This window comes from Bos indicus, chromosome 5 (genome assembly GCF_029378745.1).
Source record: "Bos indicus isolate NIAB-ARS_2022 breed Sahiwal x Tharparkar chromosome 5, NIAB-ARS_B.indTharparkar_mat_pri_1.0, whole genome shotgun sequence".
Lineage (NCBI taxonomy): Eukaryota > Metazoa > Chordata > Mammalia > Artiodactyla > Bovidae > Bos > Bos indicus.
In genome coordinates, this window is record NC_091764.1 from 113,288,682 (window position 1) to 113,312,950 (window position 24,269).

The 24,269-nt window shown below is 43.5% G+C and overlaps 1 protein-coding gene across 1 annotated transcript in view; it reads left to right on the forward strand.

Moving 5' to 3' along the window:
- The window catches only part of MEI1 (meiotic double-stranded break formation protein 1), a 56,672-nt gene that overhangs the window by 11,066 nt on the left and 21,337 nt on the right, over nt 1–24,269 (forward strand). The window contains exons 8-20 of the mRNA XM_070790499.1: nt 1,779–1,893; nt 2,932–3,048; nt 4,068–4,167; nt 4,296–4,430; nt 9,058–9,172; nt 10,283–10,374; nt 11,194–11,335; nt 13,387–13,498; nt 14,283–14,343; nt 15,346–15,443; nt 17,123–17,291; nt 20,173–20,320; nt 23,963–24,238. Coding sequence (XP_070646600.1) covers nt 1,779–1,893; nt 2,932–3,048; nt 4,068–4,167; nt 4,296–4,430; nt 9,058–9,172; nt 10,283–10,374; nt 11,194–11,335; nt 13,387–13,498; nt 14,283–14,343; nt 15,346–15,443; nt 17,123–17,291; nt 20,173–20,320; nt 23,963–24,238 — 1,680 coding nt within the window. The remainder of the gene's footprint in view (nt 1–1,778; nt 1,894–2,931; nt 3,049–4,067; nt 4,168–4,295; nt 4,431–9,057; nt 9,173–10,282; nt 10,375–11,193; nt 11,336–13,386; nt 13,499–14,282; nt 14,344–15,345; nt 15,444–17,122; nt 17,292–20,172; nt 20,321–23,962; nt 24,239–24,269) is intronic.

Here is a 24,269-nt window from a genome sequence, read left to right on the forward strand (position 1 = left end):
TTCCATTCTTCTGTTTGTTTTTTTTTTGGTCAGTCTAATCCCAACACAGTAAGGAATATACGTTTTAAGCCAAGAATCATTGCTTTGCTTAATGGTTACATATCATTTTTCTAAGGCACTTTTAAAATACTGTAACAGCTCTCAAACTGGGAGACATTTTACCATTAATGGTATGTCATAGTTTAATTATAGCTCTTCTTAGTGGTACATAAAATAATGGTTTGCCTTTTATCACTAGACGTGACTGAAATACATGTCATTTCCTATATAAAAGAGAACAAGATAAAGATTAATATCTAGAAACTCCTTTATATGCAAATAGAAAGGCTGTTTATGTATCCATTTTTAAGTCTAACATAACTGAGATGGGTTTAAGTTTGTAGTCCTCAAGAAATGTGCAGCTTGGTCCTTTTCCTTTGAAGCTCTAAAATCATGCAGTGTCTCCTCTGTCTTGTGCTATGTTTTGCTTGTCATTTCCCCCCCCAGAAGGCCAGTTTCTTCTATACTTAAAATCTCTGGTTGCATTTAACTCTTTCCTTGATTTCTGAAAGTGTTGTTCAGTTCAATTCTGTCACTCAGTCATATCCGACCCTCTGCAACCCCATGGAAAGTGTTTTAGGGACTCCTAATAGCTATGGTGTCTAGTAGGAGTTTGGATGTTATTCAGAGTTCAATGGAAATTCATTGAAATATTTTAATTAGAGGAGTAACCTGATTTAAAATTTTGATGAGGGAGGCATCTCAGTTGTGGAAAGACTCCTAGATTTGGATGTGGCTGACCTGAGTGTCTGCCTGAGCTTTGCCACTTACCAGCTGTGTGGCCTAGCATAGGTAACTTAACTTTAATGAGCTTTCGTTCCTTCCTCTGTGTGTTAAGGGTCCCCGAGACCACTCTAGGTTCAATGACTCACTAGGAAGACTCACAGGATTCAGTGTACAGTTATATCCACAGCCGTGATCTATTACAGCAAAAGAATACCAAGCAAAATCAGAAAAGGGAAAGGTGTATGGGATGAGGTCTAGGGGAAAACCAGGCACAAGTTTCCAAGAGTCCTCTCCTAGTGGGGTCACACCAGATGCACTCTATTCCTCTGCCAATGAACTGTGACAGCATGTATGAAATGCTTAGCAGGAAAGATCTTTAGAGGCTCAGTGCCCAAGGTTTTAATTGGGAGCTATCTGATTATGTAGGTATCCTCTGCCTAGCACATACCAAAATCCCAGATTCCCAGAAAGAAAGCAGGTGTGCAGCATAAACTGCATTGCTTGAACAAATGGTTTAGTAACAATGAGCCACTCTTATCAGTTCTGGGAGAATTGGGAACCCTCCTGAAATTCAGCTTCCCAGACTCAGTGCAGACAGGACTTTCTAAGGGTACAGTCTCAGGTCTGCAGTATTAACTCTTTCCTGCACACTCTGTAAAGTGAGGCTAATAGTAGAACCTTGCCTTGACACATCCCAGGTTTGTTACAAACATCAAAACTGGACGAGGGCTGTGAAAATACTTTTGTCAGTGAAGGCCAGAGCATTCTTGGGGACAGGTTTAGTGTTCTTGGAATGCCACTGTGTTCTTTTGTTCTATTTCACACCTGCTTCTGTTCATAGAGACTCTTTTCCATAATCCACAGCTGCTCTCCTTGAGTATCATGATTACACCTGGTGCCAGTAGTGTGGGAGGGATTCAGAGACAATCAGGCTCTTGCCCTGAGGCACCCAGGTGCCTCCCTCTGGTCCTGTCTGTGTTGTAACTGGCACATTTTGCTGCCTCTTTCTCCAGCTTCTTCTCTCCAGAGATGAGACCCTGCAGGTGGCCAGTGCCCAATGTATAACTGCAGTATTAGTCCACTCACCAGCGAAGCACGCCCTGGCCTTCATCCACGCTGATATCCCAGGTGGGAGTCCCCTTCTAACTTTCTCCTCTGAGAACCCCAGAATTCTGACTGGAGATTTTCATGTAGCAGCGGCAGCAGCAGTTCTGTTGGGATTCTTTGTTATGCATACTGAAGGGACCAGCTGGTGGCATATTCATTATATATGACAGAGTCTAGGAAATACACCTCAGGAAATCTGAATCCTCTTTCGACAGATTTCTAACTGACCTTGAACAATTTGTTACTGATTTTTAGACCAGTCTAGGAATAAACCATCTAGAAATAAACATCTAGTGTGGGGTAGTAGAAAGACCTGTAGAAAAAAAGGAATTAATGTGTCTTGAAAGTTTGTGATGAGCCAGGAAATATGCCCTGAGGTGCATTGTAAATGTTGCCACATTTAGGTCCTCATCTTTGCTATTTTATGAATAAGGAAATTGAACTAGAGAAGGGAAAGTGAGCGAGTGAAGTCGCTCAGTCATGTCTGACTCTTTGCGACTCCATGGACTATAGCCTGCCAGGCTCCTCCATCTGTGGGATTCTCCAGGCAAGAATACTGGAGTGGTTGCCATTTCCTTCTCCAGGAGATCTTCCCAACCCAGGGATCGAACCCGGGTCTCCCGCGTTGCAGGCAGACGCTTCACCGTCCGAGCCACCAGGGAAGTTAGAGAAGGGAAACAGCTGGTTTAAATCAACAAGGCTCGGCATTGGCAGAGAAGGGATACAAAATCAAGCTCTCTGGCTCTAAAACCTCTTTTCTCTGCATCATGTTGCTGCCCATCCTGAGAATCAGGGGACCTAGGTTCTAGTCCCTCTTCTACCACCAGCTGTCTCTCTCTGGACCTCAGTTTCCCCATCTGTAAAAAGAAGAAGTTAGACAATAAGCTAGAGGGCATTTTCCAGGTTTATGTGTGAATTAATGATTACGTCTTAGGGCGAGGGTGTATGAACAGATGAAGTGACAGGTATGAGATGCTTAATAAATCTAAACCCTAGTATTAGTTAAGGGAGCATTATCACACAGTTTTCATATTGCTTCCTCCCTCTCTCCCTGGCCAGAGTTCCTCTTTGAGCATCTTTCCTCTTCCAGTGAAGTGCTCGTCTGGTCCTGCTACAACTGTTTGATACTCCTGGCAGAAGAGCCACTCTTCTTTTCCAAGTGCCACACGGTGTATGGTTGGTACTGTGGGTCCTGCACTAGCTCTGGCTTGGGTGGACAGCACCTTGAAGTTAGGTGGCAGCAGCAGTGATGGGCAGGCTGGCCTGTACTTTGGAGGAAGGTGCTGGTCTGGTCATTTCCATCAGCCCCAACTTGTCACCAGATTCCACAGGCAAGCAGTGATATCCAAACAGTTCTGCTCTCCATTAATTGGCGGAAGTATATGTTTAGCGAGAAAAGGACACTCCTGTCAGCCACGAGATGAATTCCTGTTGTACCTCAAGAACAACCTTACTCAGCCTTGGAGTAGTCTTCCTGTGAAATCTCCCCATCTAATTAGTCCCCCAACTTTGATTTAACCTTTCAAAGTTTTGTTGAAACTATCCCTTCTTCTTTCCTGGTGATACCTTCCTTGTCTGGAACTTTTTATATCACATCTAGATTTTTAGACTGGGGACATTCAATTATTCATATTCTGTGTTCCTATGCTATGCCAGGCATCAGGCTGGGAGCTAGAGATTTAGACATATAACATGGGACATATAAAATATAACAGGGACATATAACATGGTCCCTGTCCTCTGGAAGGGGAGGGAGATATAAACAAGGTGGTTAGGGTTATGCTCGAGGGGATGGACAAGAGGTGTAGGAGGCCAGAGGAGGCCCATACCTCTGCCTGAGTGGACCAGAGAAGGCTTCCTGGAGAGTGGAGGTCTGCGCTGATTCTTTGAGGAGAAATGGGAGTGTATGTAGTAGAGAAGGTATAGTAGCCCAGCCAGTAGGCATTGATGAAATACCTCAAATGCCAGGGCCTGTGCTGTGGGTTGTGCTGGGTTTGGGGAGACAGAGGTGAATCATACAAGGGCCTGCCCTCAAAGATCTCACAGCCCTGTCCCATCAGCTCAACTTGTCAGGACTGCTCCAGGAGGGCTGCCAGCAACTGTGTGCTGTCCAGAGCCTCTCCCCTCTCCTGGGAAGGCAGGAAGGAGACTACTGGGCACTGATCCCTGGCCTCTGCTGTGTCATTTTGAGGCAGGGATCGAGTCGGTGGTGAGGAGCCTACAGGGAAACCTGAGGATGAACAACACCGAGCTGCACAAGCAGGGCCTGCTGCTCTTTGCTGAGATCCTGACTCGGTGAGCTAAGTGGCGGAGCATCAAGCCTGCAGGGGCCAGACTGGAGAAGCAAAGAACTGGAGGTATTTATTCCTGACGGGGTCAGTGATAGGAATCCACACGCTTATTCTTCATTTATAATTTCTCAGGCAGCCAGAAGAGATCAAGCTGTTCACAAGCTCAGCCATGTGCAGAGATGCTGGCCGTGCCCTCCGAGAGGCAGTGAGCAGCCCTGTGCTGGAGGTGGCTGCTGAGGCACTGAAGGCCATTTCTGCCTTTCTGAGGTGAGAGACCCAGACAGACTGAACTTTCTACCTCTGCGTGTACCCAAAGGCCTGTCAAGGCCAGAGTAGCTTCCAGAGGATACTTGTCCTTTAGGTCAGGGAAATTTCGTTGAATTATTTCTTTCCATTATCCTGCTTACTCTGTTGTGCCTTTATGAAACTGCCATTTGGATGTTGGGCATCCTGGATTGGTCATCTGATTTTTTTTCTTTTGTTTATTTTCTTTGTCTGACAGTTTTTCATCTTTTTGTCATTATGTACTAGTTTCCAGGAGATTTTCTTGACTTTATTTTTCAACCCTACTATTGAGTATTTTACTTCTACTTTCATATTTTAATTTGGAAGAGTTCCTTCCGATTCTTTGCATGTCTTTTAAAATAAGATTTTATTCTGTATTTATTTTGTGGATATAACTTTTTGAAACTCAGTCTTTTTTTTTTAGTCTGGACTTTGCTCCCACTTCCTTTCTACTAATTTTTCCTTTTGCCTAAAATACTGTTCCCCTTAAATCTTTGCATGACTGGCCTCTTTCCATCATTGAGGTCTCATTCAGAGTATCCTTTCCTAACTGACCCATTTGGCTATTGCAGCACCTACTTGAAAGTTCTTGTTTATTCATCTGTTTTGTGTCTTCTCCACAATATAACATGATCTCCAAGAATTAAGAGATCATGTCATTTTTTTTAAACTGCTATATATCTCACTCCTAATAGTCAGTATATGAATGATGTTAAAATGGATGGTGAGACTAAATGAGCCTAGGGTCAAATGGGAAATCATTCCTTAGTAGGGTGCTTGATCTTGAAAAAACTAATGGAGGAAACCAATATTTACTTATATAGAAAATTTTACTTTGTTTCTACATTCTCCCTTTTAAAAATCTAACAAAGTAATATATTTAAGCAATAAAAAATAAAACATGCACAAGTTTTATAATGAAAAGAAAAAGTCCTCTGTTCCTACTTTCTAAAGGAAACTAATTTTAACTCATTTTGTCCTCATTAAGTTCTGGTGACTTATTTCCCTAACTCTAAACAATAAGAGTGCAATGCTATTTCTTTGTCCATTTAGAACATTTCATTGACTTACCAATAGGAAAGACCAAGACTTAGCTGTTTTGCCTTCTCTACATTTCCTTGACATTTTTACTAGTTAATATTTTGTTTTCAAGCTTTTAAATAATATGCTTAAAACTTGTATTTCTTGTTCCCTCAACTTAAGGCAGTATCTCTTAACACCCTACTTGGTTAGCTAGGTATATTCACACCCCAACTCTTCCTTAGCTTTCTCTTTACCTTCTACTTCTCAATATCAGCTGTACCTTTAATTTTGTATTATACTTTTAATTTATATTGTAAAGGTTGTTAACATTTATAGTCTCATCTGTAACCATAATTAAGTCTTTGTCACTTGCATAAAATTGCTTCTAAAAATTGAAGAATAGCATTTATATTATAATGGCTTCAGATTGTCTCTTTTCCCCTTTTGTCCTTTCCTGGATTTGAATGTCTAAATCTGGGACATGAATCCTAACAAGAGTGAGATGAGTAAAACAACAGGGTAACAAAGGCCTAGAGTAAGAGCAAGAGTCAATCAGAAGTTCCCAGGCAGAGCTGCAAGTCTCCCAGGAGGTCAGTGTTATGGGGGACTGATAGCACCTTTCAGGCAGGAGGCAGGGTTTGAGCTGTGCTACGCGGGCTTCCCTGGTGGCTCAGATGGTAAAGAATCTGCCTGCAGTGCAGGAAACCCAGTTTTGATCTCTGGGTTGGGAAGATCCCCTGGAGAAGGGAATGGCTACCCACTCCAGTATTCTTGCCTGGAGAATCCTATGGACAGAGGAGCCTGGTGGGCTACAGTCCAAGGGGTTACAAAGGATTAATAACCTTATATTATTAACATTATAAATGTTAATTTTATTTTGTATACTAACATATACATACACAAGGGATGAGAGAGATAGATTTGTGGAAGGACTAGGATTGGTCAAAACATGTAGGTGGGAAAATTTAGGGATTACTAAGGGTACCGTAGTCAGTCTGGCCAGCAGGTTGTGTGAGGGTAAGTAGTACTTGAAGAAGCCAGAAAGCTGGTTGGATCAGAATTATGGAGAATTATGGGTAGGGAGCTTATTAGGTTATTAAGGTTGTTAATATAAGTTTATATTTATAAAGTTAATATAAGGTATTTAATTATAAGGTTATTAATCCTTAGATGCTTTTATTTTTGACTTTAATTTTCCTGAATGTTTAGTGAGGTGATCCCTCTGAGGTGGAGTGTTTCAGAAGGTCTCTGGGAAGCCCAACCAGAAGAGGGAATGAGGAGTGAGAACTGTTGAAAGAATTTAAAGATGGCAGAGCCAGACCTTGGCTATCAATGTAGGATAGAAAGTTAGAGCTTCCATTCAATATTGTTCACTAATTGTAACAGATGTGCCACACTAATGCAGTGTGTTAATAGTAGGGGAAATTGCAGTAGGGCTGGGGGAGTATGGGAACACTGCACTATCTACTGTATTTGTTTCTGTAGATCTAAAACTGTTGTAAAAAATAAAGTCTAAAAAGGGGGGGGGGGAAATGAAAGAGCTTCCAGAAGGGAAAGGGGAAATCAAGCCTTCACTATATACGGTTAACTGAGCAATTAGAAGGCCCAACAGATTGCTCTCAGAGTTCAAAAACAGCCCAGAGATGAGGGTTAACATAGGTTTCTTCTTAGTTACTGCATTGGGTTGAATTAGCATCCCTCTAAAATCCATGCCCTTGTTTGGAAATAGGGCCTTTGTAGATACAATTGAGTTAAGATGAGGCCATCAGTGTGGGCTCCTGAATCCAGTGGCTGATGCCCTTAGAAGGAGAAGGGAGTTTGGACACAGGCACACACAGAGGGCCATGTGAAGACTGAGGCAGAAATTGGAATCATGCATCTATAAGCCAGGGAATGATGAGGATTGCCAGCAACCACCAGAAGCTAAGAAGCAAGGCAGGATTCTTCCCTAGAGCCTTTGGAGGGGCTGACACCTTGACTGCAGACTTCTAGCCCCCAGAATGTGAGGATAAATTTCTGTTGTTTTAAGCAACACAGTTTATGGTAACTTATCATAGCATTTCTAGGAAATCAATACAGCAAACTATACCCTGTCAAGTAGTCAGTCCTTCATTTCTTTAACTTTTTTTTTTTTTAATTTAGCATCAATTTACAATGCATCTAGTTCTGTTAGGTAAAGTGAAAAGGCAGAACTGGCCCCTGGCCTCTTGGAGCTCACATTTAGACTAATCATGACTCTTGCCTCCTCTGAGTCTATACAAATATGAGACGCTAAGTATTACTTTTCACATTGTTGCACATTCTCATATTAATTGATTCTCCAAACATAGTTTCCAGTCTCTGTTTATAATCTCCAAGAGAGCTCACTTCCTCCTAGATACTCTTGTCTACCTCTATAGAGATTTTTTCAGCTCTAAAAAAAATTTATTGACATATAGTTAATTTACAGTGTTGTGTGCCTCTATAGCGTTTTGACTCTTAGAAAGTTCTTCCTTATATTAATTCCTTAAATAAAATCTGGGTCCTTGATAACATTTACCTATTGATCATGATTTTCCTCATCAAGGTAGCAGAAATCAAACTTGATTTCTCTTCTCTAAGAGAGCTTGGGATAGGGTGGGGAGGGAAGTGGGAGGGGGGTTCAGGATGAGAGGACACATGTATACCTGTGACTGATTCATGTTGGTGTATGGCAAAAACCATCATGATCAGATCAGATCAGTTGCTCAGTCGTGTCTGACTCTTTGCGACCCCATGAATTGCAGCACACCAGGCCTCCGTGTCCCTCACCAACTCCCGGAGTTCACTCAGATGATATTGTATAGCAATTATCCTCCAATTAAAATAAATTAAATGAAAAAATAAGAGAGCTTATCAGTTATTTGAGAATAGTGGCCATATACATCTCTTGATATACCTTCTGTTCTAGGTAGTACTTCTTTAATTGGGAGGTCTTTTTCAGTGAGAAAACCCTCTGTATCCTTAATAACAATAACCATAGTCATGTGTGTGCGTGCATGTGTGCTAAGTCACTTCAGTCGTGTGTGACTCTATGCAACCCTATGGACTGTAGCCTGCCAGGCTCCTCTGTTCGTGGGGATTCTCCAGACAAGAATACTGGAGTGGGTTGCCATGCCCTCCTCCAGGGGATCTTCCCTATCTAGGGATTGAATCCACATCTCTTACATCTCCTGTATTGGCAAGTGGGTTCTTTACCACTGGCGCCACCTGGGAAGCCCAGTCATAGTCATAGCTGTCATTTGTAAGGACTTACTATCTAGTAAGCACTGTCCTGAGCACTGTCCTGAGTTCTTTACATACATTATCCAATTTGGTCCTCAGCATAATTCTATGAGGACAGTACTGTTGCCTTTCACTTACTAGATGAGGAAACTGAGGGCTGGAGAGGATGAGGAATGTGCATAAAGTCACGCAGCAGACAAGTGCTGGACCTGGGATTTTTGTCAGATCAGTTCCTGGACCCAAGTTCGGATCCACCATATGCCCCCTCATTGCCTGAGAACCTGGGGCTATCTTGGGGTACCCTGACCTCACCATAGGCCTACCTTTGTCTCCCTGCATGCAGGAAGGATCATCAGAGTGCGCTACCTGTGCTGTACAAGGAGCTGCAGGGCTTGGTCAAAGCCATGCTGAGCCGGTGTGCAGATCTGTCCCAGACGCCGCTGAACTGGAGGCCCCTGGTCAGTGCACAGCAGCTGCTGCTTCTGGAGATCATGCTGTTCTGTGTTTTTAGAAGATAATTAGTACATTGCATTATCTTTATATGCCACTTTGTAGCTTTTTCTCATGCACACACACCTACAACAAGATGTTATTTTTTTTTACCATAACTGCAGAGCTGTGAGGCTTAATGATTGTTATCCTCATTAGGAAACCAAAGCCACAGGGGTTAAGCAGTTTTTCTCTTAGGTCCAAAGTAGCAAGGACCTGAGTTTAGGTAGTAAATCCCAGGGCCTACTACATGCTTTGTCTTTTATATCATCCAAGTGGGTATGGTAAACATGCTCACAAAATTATTTAAGGCTGGATTCACTAGAATCTTAGAATCTGACGAGTGTGCAGTGTGTCATAATTGTTAGCTTTTAGTGGTCCAATCGGAGAAGGTGATGACACCCCACTCCAGTACTCTTGCCTGGAAAATCCCATGGATGGAGGAGCCTGGTGGGCTGCAGTCCATGGGGTCTCGAAGAGTCGGACACGACTGAGCGACTTCACTTTCACTTTTCACTTTCACGCATTGGAGAAAGTAATGGTAACCCACTCCAGTGTTCTTGCCTGGAGAATCCCAAGGACGGGGGAGCCTGGTGGGCTGCCGTCTCTGGGGTCCCACAGAGTCGGACATGACTGAAGTGACTTAGCAGCAGCAGCAAGCTTAAAATATCAGAGGAAATATTATTAATATGAGTGCTTTATTAACTTTGGAAACTAAGCTCTTTGCACATGATACGGTGGGGGAATTTGTGTGTTTTGGAGCAACTAATATGGGTGTTACAGCCAGTGAGGCTAATGTCGACTAGCCTGTGACAGCTTTCTGCATATAATAGAACAAGAACCAGTCCTGTGCTTCATGGGGAGACAAGGGGTTAAGGTTCCCCTTTGTACCATTTTTTTAAAGGAGCTACTAGATGTCTGAATTTTTGAGGATATCCATAAGACCCCCTGGAAAGTGTTAGGTGTGTGGGAATGCCAGACTCCAGTGCAGGAGGAAGAGGTCTGTAGTCCTCTAAGCAAAGACTGGAATACAGAGTATGTACTTGACTAGTAGTTTCCCTCTTTCCTTCTCACTTCAGGGCCATGCCTCCAACAGAAATTCGGAGAGGGCCATTCTTCGAAGAGGGAAGTTCCTCTTGAACACTCTGGAGGGATTTAGAAATGCCTGCAGGTAAGGAGCTCTTTATGATCTGATGAGGTAGTAGTATGGAGGGTGGGTACAGAGAGGAATGGACAAAGGGTGAAGTTCTAGAAGCAACACTTGATTTCTGATGCTTTGCTGCATAGTGAGAGGACTTTGGCTGGGGTGGAGAATGGGGATGTTTGAGTTTGGAGTGAGTATGTGGAGGAGGTCTCTAAAGGTTCCCTTCTAGTGAAGTTTTTGTTGCTGTGCAATGAAGTTGTATCTCATTCAGCTTTGTGCCTCATCCCAAGTAACCTAGCTCTCCATGTGTTCACTGACTGCTTGTTGGATTAATTCAGTTCTCATCAACAAACATTTGTTGTACCTACTGTGTACCTACTGTGTACCTACTGTGCCAGCCCTGATGCTAGATAGTGAAAGTAGAAAGATAACTCAGATCAGCTCTTGCCTAAAAGGAGCTCACAGTCTCTTGGGAACCCAGACAGTTTTGTGTATATGTGTGCAATCCGTTACATTGTCACGAACCTGGGGAAGGCCTTCCAAACAGATAGAGCAGCACACATAAAGGCAAAGAGATGTGAAGCAGCAGACAGCATGGTATGTTGAGGGAAGTATTAACACATATAGTTGGGTGGAGTGTCACGTGTCATGGGAGAGAGGGCAGGGAGCTCGAAGCTGGAGGGGGCGCCCAAGACCAGGTTCTCCCTCACTGAGGCCTCCGGAGTTTTCTCCAGGTCCGCTGGTGGGGATGCTTGCCCTGAGCCCTGAACTCAGAAATCCCTTTAAGAGGATGAATCTGACCTTGTTGCATAGACAGTAGTAAATATACTCATATTTATTTCTCAGGTTGGCTATGGAATTCCAGAGGGAGCCTTCAGCCCAGGAGAATCCATTCACAGCTCCCAGTGCTGAGAAAGAAGACACCTTGGAGGCCTTCTCAGAATTTCTCCTCAGTGCCTGTGACTCCCTGTGTATCCCCATGGTGATGGTGGGTTGGGCAGCAAGGATCTTGGGGAGGAGAAAGACGTGAAAGCAAGCCAGGCTGAGAGGCACAGGACAGTGACTCAACACTCAATTAGATCTCCTGAGGGTCTTAGCAGTGTTGTTCTTGCAGCTACTTTTCCTTTGGTTTTAAAATCACAGTACAGTGTTTTTTTGTAAACAATAGATTAATAGATGCCTCTTAAAAAGTAGTAGTAATAAAATAATAAATCGGTAATGTTTCAGTTCAGTTCAGTTGCTCAGTAGTGTCTGACTCTTTGTGACCCCCTGAACTACAGCATGCCAGGCCTCCCTGTCCATCACCAACTTCCAGAGCTTGCTCAAACTCATGTCCATCGAGTCAGTGATGCCATCCAACCATCTCATCCTCTGTCGTTCCCTTCTCCTCCTGCCCTCAATCTTTCCCAGCATCAGGGTCTTTTCCAATGAGTCAGTTCTTCGCATCAGATGACCAAAGTATTGGAACTTCCTGTGAATATTCAGGACTGATTTCCTTTAGGACTGACTGGTTGGATCTCCTTGCAGTCCAAGGGACTCTCAAGAGTCTTCTCCAGCACCACAGATCAAAAGCATCAATTCTTTGGCGCATGTTAATGAAGTGATAAATGCCTTATATTCAGAACTTAATTTAACCCTCCCATTGACCCTGTGAAATAGGTCCTATAATTTCCCCCAACTTAAAGGTGATTTTTCTATGGCTGTAAAGCAAGTATATGACAGTGCTGAGGTTTGAACCTATGTATTTTGTCTGCCTAGTAAAAACGGCTGATGTTCTTGCCTAAAAAATCCCATGGACAGAGGAGCCTGGTGGGCTGTGGTCCAGGGGGGTCACAAAAGAGTTGGACATGACTGAGTGACTAAGCATGCAAAGAGCAAGTCAATGTAATTTAGGTTTCAGTAAGTAGCACATATGTGAGTTCTGTAACATGAGAGATGGCTACTCTCAAGAGACCTGGTTTTGAGCTGACTTGAGACAAAGATGGTAGGAAGAGCAGGGTCCATAGTGTTGACTGCCTGGATGACCCTGGGTGAGTCTTGTCCTGTTTGAGTTTTGGACATCCTATGAACAGTCTGTTAGTTGGGAAAGGAAACCTCCAAAACACCCACTGGAAACAGTAGGTGGCAGCAGGGGAGCATCCTCTGGTTATGACAGGAGAGCCTCTTTTCCTTGAAGAAGCCTTTGAGCCAGCACACCAGGGTCTTCAGGAGGGTAACTCTCAGGGACCATGGGTTACAACCCTGATTGGCACACACTAACAGTAATAGTTGGGCCATTCACTTTGGTTTCTTTCCCTTCTCTGCCTTCCTCCTAGATTTATGAAGTATTAGAGCTAGATCTAGAATTAGATTATAGAATTGTGGCGTTATTCTTGCTTTCTACTTTTTGGCATTTTATACATTTTCTTTAATGATCTTGTATTACTTTTATAGTTGAAAAAAAACTTGGTTTGAAAACCAAATGAAAAGTATCTGTAAGAACCACATCCCTGAGGCCCTGGCTATTTATACATGAGGAACCGAAACAGTGAAAGGGGAGGGGGTGACTGACCCAGGGCACACAGCGACCTTGTGCAAAGCTTGAAATAGAACCCAAGTTTCTCTACTCTGTCTACCACGTCAGGCTGCCTTGTGATTCTATTCAAAGATCACATGAAAAATAAACATGAAGGAAGTTTGTGAACCGTGTTATTATATGTTAGAAACATGAGTGTCATTCATGTCACTATAATGCATAGTTTAGAAAGTGCTTTTTACACGTGAGATGTCATTTGTTTCTGGGAGGTAGGGCTTGTGGTTATTCCTGGTTTACTCTTTGGTAGATGCCCAGAGCAGTAACGAATCTTGCACAGTTTATTAAGTGGCAGATGTAAGCCTTGGATGTAGGCTTGTGACTTCAGGTCTCTGAGCTTTTTTTTGTGTCCATCAGATGAAAGAATTTAGACTGTTACTGCTAGATGATGCAGTTTTTGCTGATGCTCTTTCTTCTTCAGAGGTTCAGTCCTAGTGGACTATGCGTTCCCTCTTGGTTCTTTGCAGAGGTACTGGGAGCAGGCCACTCACCCAGCCGTGATGGAGGTTTTCCTCTCGGTTCTGCACAGCCTTTTTGTCATCGTCCCTCACATGAAGGAGAAATTCTCCAAGAAGCTCGGTAGGCCGCAAGCAAGTATGGAAGTTGGAAGAGGGGCTGGGGCCTTAGGCAGTTGCTCAGGGTACTCAGAGAGAGTACAACCTGTGGGTGGAGGGTTACTCATTCGTTTAGAATCAACATCCACACTCTGCCTAGTGTTGAGTGGAAGGATATATCATCCAGCAATCAAAAGTCTTTAAAGGCAGTTCTCAAATTAATTGATACTTCTCTGAGTCAAGAAGGTTCCAGTTCAGAGCCATGGGTTAAACTGCTGTCTCAGAAAGTTGCTGTGAAACTCTGAGAAGTTAATTCCCTACCAAAAGCCTAGGAGAGAATACAGATTATCCTCAACACTAGCTGGGGCAGTGGTAGCTCTTGTCTAGAATCCTGCTCTTACAGAAGCCCGGGATGGGCAGGACAGTGGTCACTTTTAAGCAGGGTGGAGTGGGAGGGGGGAGACTGGGAGAGTCAGGCAATGCAGGGGACTGGGCCAAGGTCACCAGCTAATGCGGAAAGTTCATCAGAAAAGAAGATGAACTTTTATTCAGCACTTGCTCTGAGCTAAATATTTGTTAGATCTTCTATATACATATATCTTACTTAGTTTTGCAGCAGGCTTTGAGGTATAGATATCGAAACTGAATCTCAGAGAAGGTAAGTGTCTCAGGGTCACGTTACTAGTTAGCGATGGAGCATATTTGAACCGAGGTCTGTGTGACTCCAAAAATAGTACCACTCAGACTTGGGAATCCCTGTAACAAGCCTGGCTTAAACCACTCTCTGCTTTCTTCCCAATTCTTGCAAGCTGCCTCATCCTTCATACGACTGGCCCTGGAACTGAAGGCTAGGTTCTGCAGTGGCCTGAGGTATGTATTGTCCCAAGGGGCCAAGTGTCCTTCTTGACTGGACAAGTGGAAATTTCTGACTGGTGTGGTTTAGTTATAGGACTGTGGAGGGATTGACACAGTGTCAGAATTGCTCAGCACCTGATGGTATGAGGTGGATGGGCTTCTCTAGCTTTTACTTATCTGGTTCTGATAAGACTCTCATTCCATGCGATACTCAGAAGGGCACCTTTTAGCAGCGAAACTGGAAGGGCTCTTAGAGATCATTTGTCTAACTCTCATTTTATAGACCAGGAAGCTGAGGCCCTCACAGGGTAACTGATGCCGTGCCCATCAAGAGGGTCATGTCCTGTTTGCTGCCAGGCCAGCAATTCCAGAGGAGAGGCTCTCTTATACAGAGTAGAGAGGTTGCTGCTTTAATCTCTCTCATTAGGTTTCTGGAGCAGCCTTCTCATTTCTGACTTGCTACCTGTTTCTGCATTTGCTTGGCAGATTCCACTTGTTACTGCCTACAGTCCTCAAGGTAACCTCAGTGGAGTATCTAGCCCTCCTTCCATATCTCTGGATAGAACAACTGATGTTCAGGAGAGAATACAGGGATCCACCTGGGTTCAGATTCACAGTTTTGGATGTTTGTAATTCTCCTGAATCACCCATTTTGGGTTCAACAGTTTCCCCTTTTTCTAGTACTTGCTAGCCCCTTCCTGACCCAGGAGCACATTCTGTTTATATGTTTTATTAATTTGGAGCTTAGTAGCTCACTTTGACTTATTTTTTTCAGGAAATTTTTCGTGAATACCTATATGGGCCAAGTGACTAAGTTACACCTGTGGGCAGCAGGTTCCATATTTACTTTTCACAGCCACCTCCAGACCTTCGACCTTCTCTACCAGGGCCATGGTTAGAATTGCCTTGGTCTCTGGTACAAAGCAGTGGTGCCTCAGTACCTGGCAGAGATAATGCTGTCCCAGCCAGAGTAGCAATGTCCTCTCTCTTTTTCTGCCTTCCTCTCCTCCCACTAAGTCACTCAGCCCTGAATCAGGTGTGTTCCAGTTTCCTGTACTACATGTGCATCAGCCTCTTCTCAGCTCCAGAGAAGACAGGACCACCTTCCCAAGAAGGTAAGATGCTGTAGTTTGACCACTTATGACGTCCATGGTAGTGTCTTAGTGTCTGGATGTCTTGCTGATTGGCTGAGTCATAAGTCAGTACAGTAATAAGAAATCTTTGCCTAAAGCTACCCAGAAGAACCATGGAATCATGGAACGATGGACCTATAAGCTGCTTCCTAGGGAGGGAGGTGAGATAATAGATCAGCTCTCTGCCTATCCAGGTGTGGTCTGGCCTGCATAGGGAATGGCGTGATGACTTCTGCCCTGGTGGCAGCCACATCACAGCAGCCTCTTGTGCTTACCAGCACCAGTCCCCTGCTGCTGGCCAGTTCTCTCTCTTGACTGGATAGGAGGAGCCCCACTTCTGCCTCCTCAGACCCTGAGACCCAGATATCTTGTTATATCTCGGGGCACCAGGAAGAGCAGCCAACCTTACTTACATGCAGACTGCATCTTTCTTTTACATTTCAGGAGAAAGGGCAGGTGGGTGTGCGAGGCTCAAGGATATTAATTTTGTTATGATCACAATGATCATAGTGTGCTTTGGTGGGAAAAGCAATAAACTTAGAATTAGGAAACCTGACCTGATTGCTGCCATGTCTCAGTGGCACATTCCATCTCACGCTCTACTTGGCTATAGGCGCATTGCATTGGCAGGATGGACCCTTTCATGTGACCTCTAACTTGGCCCCCTGCTTTCAGTTTCTCATCCTCCAACCAGTCTTCACCGACTGCTGGAGGGTCTATCCAAAAGCCAAGTCGACGTCTCAACTCCCCATGTCAACATCTCAACTCCCCTGGCCTTCAGCAGTCATCTCCAATCAGCAGTCTATCAGGCATTGTTTGACAGTGATGGAGTTTTCTCTGGTCTGTCTGTGGTGAAATTTGGAAAATAGGGTAATGTAGTGAATTTTCCATGAAGTTGAGTTTATTCAAAACTTAAGCTCTTGAGGTCCTTTTCTTTCATATTCTTTTGGTATTCAAATGTTCTTTCTTGTAAGAAACAGAAGTTTCATAAGAAATGTAGGAATCTGCCCTCAGGTTAAAATCCACATTCTATACTCCTTGTTCAAGGTCTTTCACAGGCTACCTACAAATTACATCACCCAGTTCCTAAACCCTTGATACTCCACATCTTTTCACTGATGGTCCAGTCACATTGAACTCCTTGCCGCCCCCTAAACATGACGTCCTCTTGTGCTTCCAGGCTGCTGAACACCTTGCTTCCTGGCTTGGCAAACCTCTTCTCTCCTTTCTCTGCCTGATTTCTGTTCACCGTTCACGGTTCCCTCCTCTTTGAGCTTGCCCTCCCCATCACAGGTGGCATGAGTCACTCTCTTCCACACTTGAACATGGCACTGATCACATGTCCTGCAATTATCTGTCTCATTATCTATTTTTTTCCCACCAGCTGCCAGCTCCAGGAGGTAGGGCCTGTGTGTCATAGCCTGGCCTAGAATAGCCACTCAGTGGACATTGTCAAGTGGATGAATGTGTCCCAAGTCCTTCCACATGTTACCTTCAGTCTTTCCTGAGAGACTAAGAGAGGGAGAAGAGACTGATTGCCTTTTCTCCTGTGTGTATCCTTGCTGTCCTGTGCAGTACTCTGTATGTACAGACACGCATGTGACCGTTACCTGCTCTCCTCTGTCCTTTGTGTGATTTTCTCCGGCCTGTTCCCTCCCCAGAGCTCTGTGCAGTGTCTGAGCTCCTGCAGCACGGGCTGCCCCAGATAAGCAGCAGGGGCCCTGAAAGCCTTGCTCTCCTGTCGGATCGCCAGTACGTGGAGGAGGCTGCTCGCCAGAGACAGTACTGCATCCTGCTCCTCTTCTACCTGGCCTACATTCACGAGGACAGGTCAGTGCTCAGAGCTGGTGACTGACAGTTGGTTCTGGAAGCTACATCTGTAGCCAGGTTCAGTTCAATAACTATTTACAGAGGCATCCTCTCCAGGCCTGGTGCTGAGCACTGGGGACATGGAGATAAGTGAAAAATGGCATGTATTCCTGAGGGGCTCACAGTTTGGAGAGACAGGTAGTCTCAGGAGTGAAGGACAGAGCCTCGAATGCTGATGAGAATTCCTTGATATCCCTGAGGGTGTTGTTTATGCACCAAAAAAAAAAAGTCACTAGTTTACTTTGATTTTAAGAATTACTATACAATTTATTAAAATTTAAAATCAAAGTACTATTTTTCATTAAGCTTTTAAAAAATTATTGAGGTAAAGTTTACATAGCTAAGTTAACCATTTTAAAGGGGACAACTCAGTGGCATTGCGTATATTCACAGTGTTGTGCAACCACCATCTCTGTCTAGTTCCAAAACATTTCCATCACTCCAAAGTAAAGCCTCTTATCCTTTAAGCAGTCACTCCCCTTTCCTTCTGCTCAGCTTCTGGCAACTTGCATTCTGTCTCTATGGACTTATCTATTCTGAACATTTCTGGTAGATGTGGTCGTATGTATGTGATCTTTTGCACCTGCTCCTTCCACTGAGCATAATGTTTTCAAGATTCATCCAGTAAACGTAATGTTTGCAGCAGGAATTGGTACTTCATTCTTTTTCATGGCTGAATACCATTGTGTGTATACACTACAGTTTGTTTATTCCTTCATTCATTGATGGGCATTTGGGCTGTTTCTACCTTTTGGTTATTATGAATAGTAATGCTGTGAATATGTGTGTACATGTGTTTGTTTGAGTACTTGTTTTCTATTCCTTTTCTGTATACACCAGGTTTAGAATTGAGGAGTCATATGGTAATACTATGGGTAACATTTTGAGGAACTTGCAAACTGTTTTCCAGAGGAGCTGCAGCCCCACCAGCAATGTTTGAGCAAGGGTTCCGGTTTCTCCATGTCCTTGTCAAGACTTGTCCATCTTTTTGATTATAGCCATCCTAGTGGTTATGAAGTGGTTTTTGCATTGTGGTTTTGATTTTGTTCCATCCAGTCGCTCAGTCATGTCCAACTCTTTGTGACCTCATGGACTGCAGCACGCCAGGCTTCCCTGTCCATCACCAAATCCTGCAGCTTGCTCAAACTCATGTCCATTGAGTCGGTGATACCATCCAACCATCTTATCCTCTGTCATCCCCTTCTCCTGCCTGCAGTCTTTCCCAGCATCAGGGTCTTTTCCAATGAGTCAGTTCTTCACATCAGGCAGCCAAAGTATTGGAGCTTCAACTTCAGCATCAGTCGTTCCAGTGATCAAGGTTGATTTCCTTTAGGATTGACTGATTTGATCTCCTTGCAGTCCAAGGCACTCTCAAGAGTCTTCTCCAACACCACAGTTCAAAAGCATCAATTCTCTGGCACTCAGATTTCTTTATGGTCCAACTCTCAAAACCATACATGACTACTGGAAAAACCATAGCTTTGATTATACAGACCTTTGTTGGCAAAGTAATGTCTCTGCTTTGAATACACTGTCTAGGTTTGTCATAGATTTTCTTTCAAGGAGCAAGTGTCTTTTAATTTAAATTTTGATTAAATCTAATTAAAGAAATTTTGGGGGGATGAAATTTGTCTATTTTTTCTGTTGTCATTTGTTGTTGAGCATCTTCATGTGCTTGTTGGCCATTTGTATATCTTCTTTGGAGAAATGTCTGTTCAAATCTTTTGTCTAGTTTTGATTCAGATTGTTTGAGTGTTTTTGTTGTTGAGTTTTAGGAGTTATCTATATATTCTGGATATTATTCTTTATTAGATTTGCAAATAATTTCTACCATTCTGTGGGTTGCCTTTTTACTCTGTTGATAGTGGTTTTGGATGCACAAACTTTTAAAACTTTCATAAAGTCCAGTTTATTTTTTTCTTTTATTGCCTGTGTTTTTGGTGTCATAACCAATAATTCATTGCCAAATTCAATGTCATGAAACTTTTGCCTTATGTTTTGTTCTAAAATTTTTTTTATAGGTTTAAGTCTTTCATTTAAGTGTGTTTATATTTGGGGTTAATTTTTTTCTATCATGTTAGGTAAGATTCTAACTTCATTCTTTTGTATGTGGAAATCCAGTTTTCCCAGTGCCATTTGTTGAAAAGACTGTCCTTTCCCCACTGAATGGTGTTGGCACCCTTGTTGAAAATCATTTGACCATATGTATGATGGTACAATACTATTAACTAAACTTTATTCAGATTTCACCAGTTTTCGTGTACTGTCCCTTTTCTGTTCTAGGATACAATCCAGGATACCACATTGCATTTAGTATTACCTATTTTAAAATGTTTATCAGAGTCTTAATCTGGTAGGTGAGACATACCCATGGTAGAAAATTTAAAAAGCATAAAAGGACATGTAGTGAAGTTGGTCTCCTCCTCATCCCCATCTTCCTTGCATGTACAAGTGTAGAAATCTCCCTTCCCCAGAAAGGAGCCCATTGAACACACAAATGTTTAGTGATAAATATGAGAAGAGAAGGGTGAACTGGCGTCAGAGCAGGGCCTTCTGAACCCCCAAAGTAGCACCCTTCTTTTTAACACTGCTGGTCCAGCTGCCTGATGCTTTACCTTCTAGGTGTGAGTGAGGAGTCTCTGTCCTCTAACAGATCCTTGCACAAAGCAGAGAACTACGTGCTGTGCATGTGTGACAGTGCTTTGTTAAGTATGTACAGCACCCTCTTTGCGCAAGATGTCATTAGGCTGTGGACATGCTGGGACAGAAGGGCAGAGGGAGGGTGTGGCCAGGCGGGACAGCCATCTCTGCCTTTTTCACTCAGACTGTCCTTGGTTGACAGGTTTGTCTCAAAGACGAAGTTATTCATGGCTGTGCAAAGCTTCCTCCTATCTCTGCAGGACCAGGGTGAACGCCCTCCACTCGTGGTCTTCAGAGCTTCTATCTATCTGCTTGCAATCTGCCAGGACAAAGATGATGCCTTAGATGAGGTATGGACCAAAACACCTGGGGCTTTTCCTCCTTCTCATGCTCCTCTTCATCATGGTTCCTCGGAAGACTGTTTTGGTGTATATATAGAGATGCTGGGTGGCAGAGAGACAGTGTGTGTTAGGGGACTAGAGGGAGACAAAGTGCTGACACATACAGAGCTCGTGTAACTTAGTCAGTTCTCTCATCAGTTCTGGGAGGTAGAGATTACTGTTTTTATTTTATTGATAAGAAAATCAAAACTTAAGGACTTCCCCCAAAGTCCAGTGGTCAAGACTCCATGCTTCCACTAAAGGGGGTATAGGTTTGATCCCTAGTTAGAAAAGAAGGATCCTGCATGCTGTGGACCTAAGTTAATTAGGTCCTAATTAACCTAAGTTATAAAGGTCAATTAGGTTAAAGGCTGTTTTCTTAGTACTGCCTCTGGTTTGTGCAAGAGGAAAAAGGTGTGAGATGTCTACAGATAACAGTTTATGAAACAAAATGTACTGCTGAAACCTACATCATTGTTAGCCAGGCTGCTCTTGGATTACTTTGATAAGGTTATATGTTACAGGTTTTCTCCCTCCAGCTTGTTTATAAACTCTTAGGGCTGGAGCAATCATTTCACAGTATATACATTTATCAGATGATTATGTTGTATCTCTTAAACTTGAAAGTCCCTCAGTCGTGTCCGACTGTTTGTGACTGGACTATACAAGCTGGAATTCTGGAGTGGGTATCTGTTCCCTTCTCCTGGGGATCTTTCCAACTCAGGGATTGAACCCAGGTCTTGCGCATTGCAGGAGGATTCTTAACCAGCTGAGCCACAAGGGAAGCCCATACCTGAGCTATCAGGGAAACCTTAAACTTATACAATATTATATGTTAATAATGTCTCAATCCTGGAATGTGAAGTCAAGTGGGCCTTAGAAAGCATCACTACGAACAAAGCTAGTGGAGGTGATGGAATTCCAGTTGAGCTATTTCAAATCCTAAAAGATGATGCTGTGAAAGTGCTTCAGTCAATATGTCAGCAAATTTGGAAAACTCAGCAGTGGCCACAGGACTCGAAAAGGTCAGTTTTCATTCCAATCCCAAAGAAAGGCAATGCCAAAGAATGCTCAAACTACCGCACAATTGCACTCATCTCACATGCTAGTGAAGTAATGCTCAAAATTCTCCAAGCCAGGCTTCAGCAATACATGAACTGTGAACTTCCAGATGTTCAAGCTGGTTTTAAAAAAGGCAGAGGAACCAGAGATCAAATTGCCAACATCCGCTAGATCATCGAAAAAGCAAGAGAGTTCCAGAAAAATGTCTATTTCTGCTTTATAGACTATGCCAAAGCCTTTGACTGTGTGGATCACAATAAACTGTGGAAAATTCTGGAAGAGATGGGAATACCAGACCACCTGACCTGCCTTTTGAGAAACCTATATGCAGATCAGGAAACAACAGTTAGAACTGGACATGGAACAACAGACTGGTTCCAAATAGGAAAAGGAGTACGTCAAGGCTGTATATTGTCACCCTGCTTATTTAACTTCTATGCAGAGTACATCATGAGAAATGCTGGGCTGGAAGAAGCACAAGCTGGAATCAAGATTGCCAGGAGAAATGTCAATAACCTCAGATATGCAGATGATACCACCCTTATGGCAGAAAGTGAAGAGGAACTAAAAAGCCTCTTGATGAAAGTGAAAGAGGAGAGTGAAAAAGTTGGCTTAAAGTTCAACATTCAGAAAACGAAGATCATGGCATCCGGTCCCATCACTTCATGGGAAATAGATGGGGAAACAGTGGAAACAGTGTCAGTCTTTTATTTTTGGGGGCTCCAAAATCACTGCAGATGGTGATTGCAGCCGTGAAATTAAAAGACGCTTACTCCTTGGAAGGAAAGTTATGACCAACCTAGATAGCATATTCAAAAGCAGAGACATTACTTTGCCAACAAAGGTCCGTCTAGTCAAGGCTATGGCTTTTCCAGTGGTCATGTATGGATGTGAGAGTTGAACTGTGAAGAAAGCTGAGCGCCAAAGAATTGATGCTTTTGAACTGTGGTGTTGGAGAAGACTCTCGAGAGTCCCTTGGACTGCAAGGAGATCCAACCAGTCCGTTCTAAAGGAGATCAGCCCTGGGATTTCTTTGGAAGGAATGATGCTAAAGCTGAAACTCCAGTACTCTGGCCACCTCATGTGACGAGTTGGACTCATTGGAGAAGACTAATGCTTGGAGGGGTTGGGGGCAGGAGGAGAAGGGGATGACAGAGGATGAGATGGCTGGATAGCATCAGCGACTCGATGGACATGAGTTTGGGTGAACTCTGGGAGTTGGTGATGGACAGGGAGGCCTGGAGTGCTGCAATTCATGAAGTCGCAAAGAGCTGGACACGACTGAGAGACTGAACTGAACTGAAAACTAGGTAAAAAGACTTAATAGTGTTTAAATGGCAATACTCAAATTGTTCTATAGATTCAATATAATCTTGATCAAAATTCTAGTTGCCTTCTTTTTTTTTTCCTTGTCTTGAAATGGACAAGCTGATCCTAAAATTTATTTGGAAATGAAAGGGACCCAAAGTAGCCAAAATAATTTTGAAAAAGAAGGTCAGGTTTGGAGGACTCACACGTCTTCATTTCAAACTTACTACAAAGATAGAGTAATCAAGACAGTGTGGTTCTAAATATGTCTAGGAGAGACATCCAGATCAACCGAATAGAGTTGAGAGTCCAAAAATAAACCCAGAGGGGATTCCCTGTCTGTTCAGTGGTTAGAACTCAGCATTTTCACTGCCGGGACCTGGGTTCCATCTCTGGTGGAAGAATTAAGGTCCCTCAGGTCAAAATTGAAAACAAACAAAAACCCCGAAAATAAACCCATATATTTTTATAAGAACAACAAGACAATTCAGCACAGGAAAAACTGCCTTTTTAATAAATAGTGTTGGAATCAGTTGCATATCTACATGCAACAGAATGGAGCTGGACCGTTAGCTCATATCATACACAGAAATGAACTCAAAATGGATGAAAGACCCAAGTGAAGAGTCAAAACTATGGAGCGTAAAATCAGGAGAGTAACACGCTCAGGAATTTGAGCTTTGTTATATGTGCAGCAGGGAAGAGAGAGGTTTAGTAAATGGTTTAACACACCTGCTCTTTGCTGTCTCTGTGCCAGGCCCTGTGCCCTCAGACAGCTGAAGTCTAGTGTGGTAGGTAGACACATCCACGCTGACAGTTGTGACACACTGTGCTAAGTGTCATTATAGAGTGGGGTTTCTCAGCCACGGCACTGGTGACATTTTGCACAGTCTTTTCTGTGGGAGGCTGTTCTGTGCATTGCAGGATATTTAGCAGGATTCCTGTTTTCTCACACTAGGTGCCACTAGCACTCTCCCAATCAAGACAGTCAACAATCTAGACAGTCTAGACATTTTTACATGTCCCTTGGGGAGTGAAATCACCCGAGTTGAGGGCCACTGTTACAGGGTAAGCACAGTGAGGTTTTCTTTTCGCTGGAGGGTGCCAGTGAAAATAACCTGGACCCCTGAGAAGCCAGTACATTTTTTCCCAGTTACATCTTGGCTGTCTCTATTTGTTGGGGATTGGAGTCTCTTGGGCCCTCTACAAGGTGTATTTATACTCTTTATTCTTTGCCTCCAGGCTGTGGTTGGTGCCATCAGAAAATTCCTAGAGGACACCCCAGACCTGCACCGAGTCTACACCCACCATCCGCTCCTGCTCAGGTTGTTCCTGCTGCATCCAGAGCTGATGAGGAGGTTTGGGCACCGTGTCCTGGAACTTTGGTTCTCCTGGGAAGAGAGCAGCTATGAGGAGCTGGACGGTGTCCCGTCTGCCGGGCAGCCCACCCTTCCCGCCAGCGTAGCAGCCCTGTTTCACATATTTAGGAGCAGCCCCAGCATCCTACTCATTTTGCTAGTAGGTGACCACTTGCTCATTTCTACAGTCA